This window comes from Quercus suber, unplaced genomic scaffold (genome assembly GCF_002906115.3).
Source record: "Quercus suber isolate HL8 unplaced genomic scaffold, Cork oak 2.0 scaffold_107, whole genome shotgun sequence".
NCBI lineage: Eukaryota > Viridiplantae > Streptophyta > Magnoliopsida > Fagales > Fagaceae > Quercus > Quercus suber.
In genome coordinates, this window is record NW_027069572.1 from 880,607 (window position 1) to 888,932 (window position 8,326).

Below are 8,326 nucleotides of genomic sequence, written 5' to 3' on the forward strand. Positions count from 1 at the left end.
TGGGCTGGCGAGGAGTAATGATTTTGAATTCCAAAGTGTATGCAAAAATCTTTGAAAAGTGCATTGTCAAATTGTCGTCCGTTATCCGATACCAGCACCCTAGGTACTCCAAATCTGCACACAATGTTCTTCCACACGAAATTCTTGACATTTTGTTGTGTGATGTTGGCCAAAGATTCTGCCTCTACCCACTTGGTAAAATAGTCAATACCAACCACGAGGAATTTCATTTGTCTTACACCCAGTGGAAATGGACCCAGAATGTCTAGTCCCCATTGTGCAAAAGGCCACGGGGCCGTCATTGGAGTCAAATACTTTGATGGTTGCCTGGGGATGTTGCTAAACCTTTGGCATTGATCGCAGACCTTGACGTAGGCCTTAGCGTCAGCTTGCATGTTTGGCCAATAATACCCTGCACGGACGATTTTGTGAACGAGCGACCTTGCTCCTGAGTGATTGCCACATGCTCCTTCATGAATTTCCCTTATTATGTAGTTTGCTTTGTCCGGGGCTAAACACCTGAGATAAGGTTGGGAAAAACCTCTTTTGTAAAGAATTTCGTCCATAAGAATGTACCTGGCTGCTCTTACCCTTAACTTTCTAGCTTCGTCCCTCTCTTCTGGGAGTCATCCGTCTTTGAGGTATGACATAATTGGAGCCATCCAATTTTCTCTATCTTCCACCTGTAGTATTTCTGGAATATCTACACTTGGCATATACTGAATTTCATCAAATTTGTTTATGGCTTCCCTCGCTGAAGCTTCTCTTGCCAAGACATCAGCTTCCATGTTTTCCTCCCTTGGGATTTGAACGAAGTTAACTTCCTCAAACTTTTTTATAAGGCGCATTACTCTGTTTAGATACTTCCTCATTCGTTCTTCCTTTGCCTCAAACATTCCATTCACTTGGCCTATGATTAACTGTGAATCTCCCAGGACGAGGAGTGACTTTGCCTCTACGGACTTGGCCAATTCCATTCCCTTGAGAAGAGTTTCATACTCAGCTTCATTATTAGTTGTCTGGTACTGCAAATGGACTTTGTGTTTTAGTTTGTCCCCCTCTGAAGATTGTAAGACCACACCTATTCCTCCTGCGTGCTGTGTAGATGAACCATCCACATAGACGACCCACTTAGTATTTTCCTTCTCACCCACTTCGTCACAATTTGAGGTAAACTTTGCGATGAAATCTGCCAGAGCTTGAGCCTTTATGGCGTGCCTCGGTTGATATTTTATGTCAAACTCACTAAGCTCGACGGCCCATTGGATCAAACGTCCTGCAGCCTCTAATTTGTTTATTGCCTTCTTAAGTGGGTGGTCTGTCATGACATTAATGACATGAGCTTGAAAATAGTGCCTTAGTTTTCTGGAGGCTGTTATCAATGCAAAAGCTAATTTCTCCATTAGGGGATATCGTCCTTCCACTCCCCTTAGAGCCTTGCTGGTATAATATACAGGTCTTTGTACCTTGTCGTCTTCCCTCACTAATGCTGAACTCACTGCGTGTGGAGTGACTGCCAAATATAAATACAACTCTTCTCCTTGCACGGACGGGCTTAACAAAGGGGCCTTAGTGAGATATGTTTTCAAATCTTCAAAAGCTTTCTGACACTCGTCGGTCCATTCAAATGCTTTTTTAAGAACCTTAAAAAATGGCAGGCATTTGTCAGTAGCTTTAGAAACAAACTTGTTGAGGGCGGCAACTCGTCCGGTGAGGGACTGGACTTCCTTAACATTGCTCGGAGGCTTCATACTCAAAATTGCTTGAATTTTGTCAGGGTTTGCTTCGATTCCTCTGTAGGAGACCATAAACCCTAGGAATTTTCCTGATGATACTCCAAAACCACATTTGCTAGGGTTCAACTTCATGTGATACTACCTCAGTGTATCAAACGTTTCCTGCAAGTCGTCCAGATGCCTATCCTCGTCCTGAGTTTTTACCAACATATCGTCTATATAGACTTCCATATTCTGCCCGATCTGTGGACGAAACATATGATTGACTAGTCATTGGTACGTTGCTCCAGCATTTTTCAAACCGAAAGGCATCACTTCATAACAAAATAATCCCTGACTAGTGACAAAGGACGTCTTCTCTTGGTCCGCTTCATCCATCCTAATCTGATTATATCCAGAGAATGCATCCAGGAAACTGAGCAACTTATGGCCTGCAGTAGAATCTACCAGCTGATCAATGCGTGGTAACGGGTAACTATCCTTGGGACAAGCCTTGTTTAAGTGAGTGAAATCAACACACATTCTCCACTTGCCGTTCGCCTTCTTGACCATGATCACATTGGCCAACCATTCAGGATAGTATACCTCTCGAATGAACTTCGCCGTAATTAACTTCTGAACTTCCTCCTTAACAGCATTGTCTCTCTCTGGGGCAAACACCCTCTTCTTTTGTCGCACTGGTTTGGAGGAAGGGCATACACTCAGACGGTGGGTAATGACACTAGGATCTATACCCGGCATGTCTTCGTGACTCCATGCAAACACATCTCTGTTTCTTTTTAAAAAACAAATGAGATCTTTCTTGATCTTCGCTTCCAGATCTGCTTCAACCCTGGTACACCTCTCAGGGTTATCATCATCTAAAGGAATATCTTCCAACGCTTCAATGGGTTCTGCCACAACTTTCTTTTCTTCGATATTCATTGCTTGAACTTGCTCGTCCGCAGCCAACATGGCTGGATAACACTCTCTTGCTGCTAATTGGTCTCCCTGTACTTGGCCTACCCCATGTTCCGTCGGGAACTTGACTGACAAGTGGTAAGTAGATGTAACTGCCTTCCACCTATTTAGGGTTGGCCTCCCAATTATTGCATTGTAAGAAGATGAACAATCAACCACAAGGAAGTTCACCTCCTTGGTAACTTGCTGCGGATATGCCCCCACTGTCACTGGTAATGAAATACTACCCACAGGTTGCACCTTCATTCTACCAAAACCTACTAGGGGGGAGCTCGCTGGCCGGAGCAAGTCTCGTCCTAACCTCATCTGCTGAAAGGCTGGATAGTACAAGATATCAGCAGAACTCCCATTATCTATCAACACCCTTCTAGTCTTGTAGTCCGCAATAAGGAGGGTGATGACAATAGCATCATCATGAGGGTGATGGACTCTCCCTGCATCCTTGTCTGTGAAGGTGATCGCCTGCTCGTCCGTAGTCCCTGCACTCGGTGATCGTCTAGAGAGCTGAACGCTCTGCACTGCTTTCAAGTATGCTTTCTTTGACTTAGATGACTGTCCTGCAGAACTTCCCCCCAGAATGATTCTTATTTCTCCGAGCGATGGTCGTGACGATTCTTCTACCTTCGCTTTCAATTTCTCGTCCTTGTGATCTCGTCCAAGGAAATTTCTCAGCTTCCCTTGTTTGATGAGATTCTCAATCTGCTGCTTCAGATCGAAGCACTCATCCGTGTCGTGCCTGTGATCTTTATGGAAGCGACAATACTTGTTTCTATTGCGCTTGTTGGGATCTCCCTTCATCTTCTCTGGCCACTTTAAGGAGGGCTCGTCTTTGATTTACATGAGGACTTGCTTGAGTGGCACGTTCAAAGGAGTGTATTGTTGGTTCCTTGCTGATGGACCTGCCCTCTTCTTTCGGTCTTTCTTATCCTCCGTTCGTCCCTTCTTCGGACGAGGACCCTGTTCGGAATGATGAGTAGGATTTGTTTCCATTCTCTCAGCCCTCTTCCTCTTCTTAGCTATAATCGCATCTTCTGCATTCATGAAGTTTTGGGCTGAATGGACGAGTTCAGCCATGGACTAAGGTTCCTTCTCATAAAGTTTATGTATAAACAAGTCAGAATTGACCCCATTATGAAAAGCTGCCAACAGTAGCTTGTCATCTACCTCGTCCATGGTCAGGGCTTCCCTATTGAAGCGTGTGATGAAGGAACGCAAGCTTTCATTCTCTCCTTGCTCTATGGTCAGTAAACTAGATGAGGAATGCTTATGTCTCTGTTCTCCAATGAAGTTATTAACAAATAATTTGCTTAACTCCTCGAAAGAACTTACTGAATTTGGGGGTATTTTACTGAACCAAATTCGCGCAGGCCCTTTAAGGGTAGTTGGAAAGGCTCTACACATTATCTCATCTGGAACCCCTTGAAGGTGCATAGTAGTCTTAAATGTAGCAATATGGTCAAAGGGGTCACGTGTGCCATCATATGAGTCTAAAGAAGGCATCTTGAACTTTGGTGGCAAGGGGTGGCTATTGATGGATGCGATAAAGGGTGAGTCAGTTCTGTGAACTAAATCTTCTACAGGATTGGTCCTTCTCATGCTCTCCCTCATTTCATCCATGACCTTCCTCATTTGGTCCACCTCCCTCTCCAAATGTGGTACCTTCCGTGAAGTAGCACCCCTTGATTGATTTTCAGATTCAAGGTTTCTTTCACCTTCCTGACTTTGTTCACGCTCCTCTCCACGAGCCTCGTGCCGTTGCCTTCTGAAATTAATCTCCCTCTGCAAGTCTTGATTTTGGTGAGTTAATTTTGCCATGGCAGCAGCCATGGATTGCATTTGTTGGGCAGAAGAGGGCTGCATGGCAGGCGTCGATTGTTGAACGCAATGGGGATTACTGGAAGCGTCTCTACTCTCTTGAGGGCTTGGACTGGTAGCCCTTGATCTTGTCCGGACCATCTCAACCCTTTTTCCTGAGAAAGAAATAGTAGAACTCGGCAAATGAAATTCAAATGCGGTGAATACAATCTAATTTCTTCCCCACAGACGGCACTAACTGATATTCCCACGGAAATCAGTGGGCTAAAGATCTCCGGGTCTTGATCTCGAAGAGAATCCTGGAAAACAAAATAAGATCAGAGGAGACCGGTAGGTGCCGACCCAGGGTCCTCCGATGGCAAAGTTAATCTTTTTGCTAGTCGTCGAAAGAAAGAAAGTGCTATCAAGAATTTTTCAGAATGTTTTCATACCTCGCTTCTCTGCCAACGAGCCCTTTATATAGTGTTCGGCAAAAGCGGTTACCTTGTACTTCTCTAGTCATTGTGGGTTTCGGGAGTAACCGCTTCAACCTCCATGGCAGTTACAATACTTAGATTCCATAACTAATTATTTACTGTAGAACGGTTGATGGAATATTGCATCCGTTGAGAACAGACGCAACGCCTCATCCCGTCCATTTTACCTTTATAAAAGATGAGATGCTGTCATAATGCCTGGCTCGTCCGTCATTAAGGACGGACGAGACATTTTTACAATGCCTCATCTTTGTTCCTCAGGATGACAGAGGCAAGGATGAATGTTGACTCAGTGAACGAAGGCTCCATCTTTTTCCAGGGATGAGATTTTGTAGACGACCTGAGCTACCTTTTTCCTTCCCCATTTCTTGGACGAGGCGTGTGGACGACTTGGGAGTTGGATATTTTTTTCCTCCCCATCATTACTGACTTCCCATTGGAAGAGAACTCCAAAGTGTCTCCTAAAGTTTCTCGAAGCACCTTCTCCTCCGGATTCAAGTCATCATATACCGGTGGCTTTGGAAACATCGGCCAATTGATGTGCAAGATATTAGTAAGGTAGGCAGGTGTCATTGGGAAACTTTTTCCTCTAACCCAACATTTTAGCTCATCCCCTTCAGAAATGGCATTTGCATAGAACTCTTTCACCATTTTCTCGTATGTATTATCAAGTTTGGTTAGAAGGTAGCTCTAATCCTTGGAAGCAAACCATTTAGGGATGTTTGTCTCAAGGAGAGACACTTGCTCAACAGCCTTTTCAACCAACAATGGAGCATCTTTGAAATAGCTCTCATAAGCTTGAAATGCAGCATATGATCTGAAATTGTCGGCATCATAAAAACTTGTCGATGATCGTGTCTTTTTTGACTTTGGGGAGAGGTTATCAACATCAGTCACGGGTTCTTTTCCTTTGCTATTACTTCCTTTCACAGTTGATATCTTGAATGGAGACATTTGCAAAAACAGACACAAAACACAAAGAAACAAGTGCAAAAATACAAAACAAGAACACAAACTTGATTAGTACCAAGTTAGTCCATAAAACAAGCACAAAGTCCTAAAAAGACATAAACACTGTCACAAGATTAAGTTGTAAGAGCTAATACATGTAATAACATATATTAAGCATGATTGAAGTGCAAAAACATGAATAGTGAGCAGGTGTGTGCATCAAGTGTGCATGTGTGATGCATGTGCAAGGCATGACGAAGCACATTTGGGTCAAAGTGTGTAAAGCACACAACCAATGATCAAAACGTGATAAACATGTATAATCATGGTAATCCCCAAAGTTTTGTACTCATTGGAGTCCAAAGCAACACCAGAATGTCATTTGGGCATTTTATTAAACACTTAGTATGCACCAATAAAACTAACATGTAAACAATGCATGAACATGAGTGAATCTTGCCTAAATACATATTAAAATGCCACAAAGGGCCAACACAAAAACAAACAAACCAAATGGGACAAAACCCAATCAAGAATTTGAAAATATTTTGGCAAAATTTAAAGGTTCCCAACCCTTTTTCAAAATAACCCAATTTAAGCAAAACTTAGAATTTTCTGCATAATCTAAGGAAATAGAGAGAAAATATTGAATAAATATACCTTAGAGAAGATTTTGAAACGATTGCACTTAATATTTGGTTGGGTTTTTAAGTGAAATTTGGTTTTAGGTTGGTAGAGGCTTGAGGGAGGCAAAGTGAAGGAAAAAAATTGTGTTTGAAAAACTGTTTACATCAGCCCTTTAAAACTGAAAACACGCATTTTTGCGGGTTAGCTTCTTGCCACTCGCGAAAAATGTCTCTGAAGCACAAAAAACTTTGCGGGTAGTCTTTACTCACGAAATAGCCGTGAGATTTTCTGTTTGAAATTTGTGTTTTCATTTTTTGCCTAACCCATTTTCGCGGGAAGAGCTTAGTTGCGAGCTTCTCGCGAAAATGCATCTAAAGGAGTTTTTGATGAAAAACATAAAAAATGCAATTTGAACAAAAACTCAAAACATGAAAGCATAAAAACACTTTCAAAAACATATAAAATACTCAAAAATATTTTTGGGTTTGATCGACAAGTAATTGAGTATATACATCACATTTGAACATGTACAATCACACACATGAAATAAGCATTCATTGAACAAAAGTTTTGTGTGTGTATCAAATGTGGAATAGTCCTTAGTCTAGAGTGAAACTTCAATGATCAATTCAATCAAGTCATACACAACTAGTACTAAGTCAAGTGGTCTATCTCAATTATAGAAATGAACATATATGACATTCCACAAGAAAATGATTACATATCTTGGAAGCTTTACTTTTGGCTTCTTTCAACTCATAACTTTTTGATCATTTATGAACAATACATCTTATTTTGAGATCGATGTTTGAAATTTTTGATATTCCATTTTTGAGAATAAGACTTTGGCTTTTTGGGCACCATACATTTCAATACAAGCGGCTTTTTCTTTTTTCTAGTCAAATACTAGTATGTGTGATGGCTTTTGTAGCTCATTATCTCTTTTCGAGATTTAACATTTGTTGAGCTATAAAGCAAAAACATAAAAATGTGTGGGGAAGATATATAGGCACAAGTCTATGCATGTATTAAAACCATCAAGACTATTAACTAATCATTCATGACAAGCTTGAAGATCGATGTACAACAATCACACATAGAAGTCAAGATTTTTCCCACAAAGATAGATGTGCATACATAACAAGCTAAACTCGTAAATGCACTATGGAATTAGTACGAAGGTACTAGGCCAAACTTTCATGTAATACACACAACACAAGCGATCAAACTTTTTAGAGATTTTTCAATTTTTATGGGTTTTTGAATTTTTCAACACACTCAAAAACAGAACATGTAAAGTAAAAAAAAAAACAACAAGTACCAAAAAAAACTTGAAAAGAAGCATGCTAAAGTGAGAAACATAAGCAAACAACCAACCATAGTCACATCATATAGGAAGAATTGATGCATGGACATGGTCTAATGCTTATGCATGTGTATCTTTCTTCACCCACATGGCACGTATGTTTGGGGTGATATCCCTAGAGGATTGGGTACTAGAGCTGTGATTCTCAAACTTTTGGTTGAAGCTTGCCAAATAAGAAGTAATTTTATCTATTATCTTCATCACATCACCAAAACCGGAATTAGCTTCTCGCCCTTTTGATTGCTTGGCGTTCCAATTCCCCTTTCCTTGTCCTCTTAGCCTTTGAGAATCCGCTTTCTTCAATGTGTGAAGTTTATAGCAGTTAGGTCTTGTGTGTCCTCGAACTCCATAGTGGTGGCATAAGTGTTGAACTTGAGGACCTCTTTGAGACTTTG

The 8,326-nt window shown here is 41.3% G+C and overlaps 1 protein-coding gene across 1 annotated transcript; it reads right to left on the reverse strand.

The window, feature by feature from the left end:
• Window positions 1–3,773: 3,773 nt before the first annotated feature.
• LOC136068286 (uncharacterized) lies at window positions 3,774–4,652 on the reverse strand. The gene has a single exon (XM_065775221.1). The coding sequence runs from the start codon at window positions 4,650–4,652 to the stop codon at window positions 3,774–3,776; it is 879 nt and encodes a 292-aa protein (XP_065631293.1).
• Between the last annotated feature and the right edge of the window lie 3,674 nt (window positions 4,653–8,326).

Bases quoted from the DNA above. Each gene is read 5' to 3' on its own strand.
- LOC136068286 (XM_065775221.1), bottom strand. From the start codon at position 4,652: ATGGTCCGGACAAGATCAAGGGCTACCAGTCCAAGCCCTCAAGAGAGT.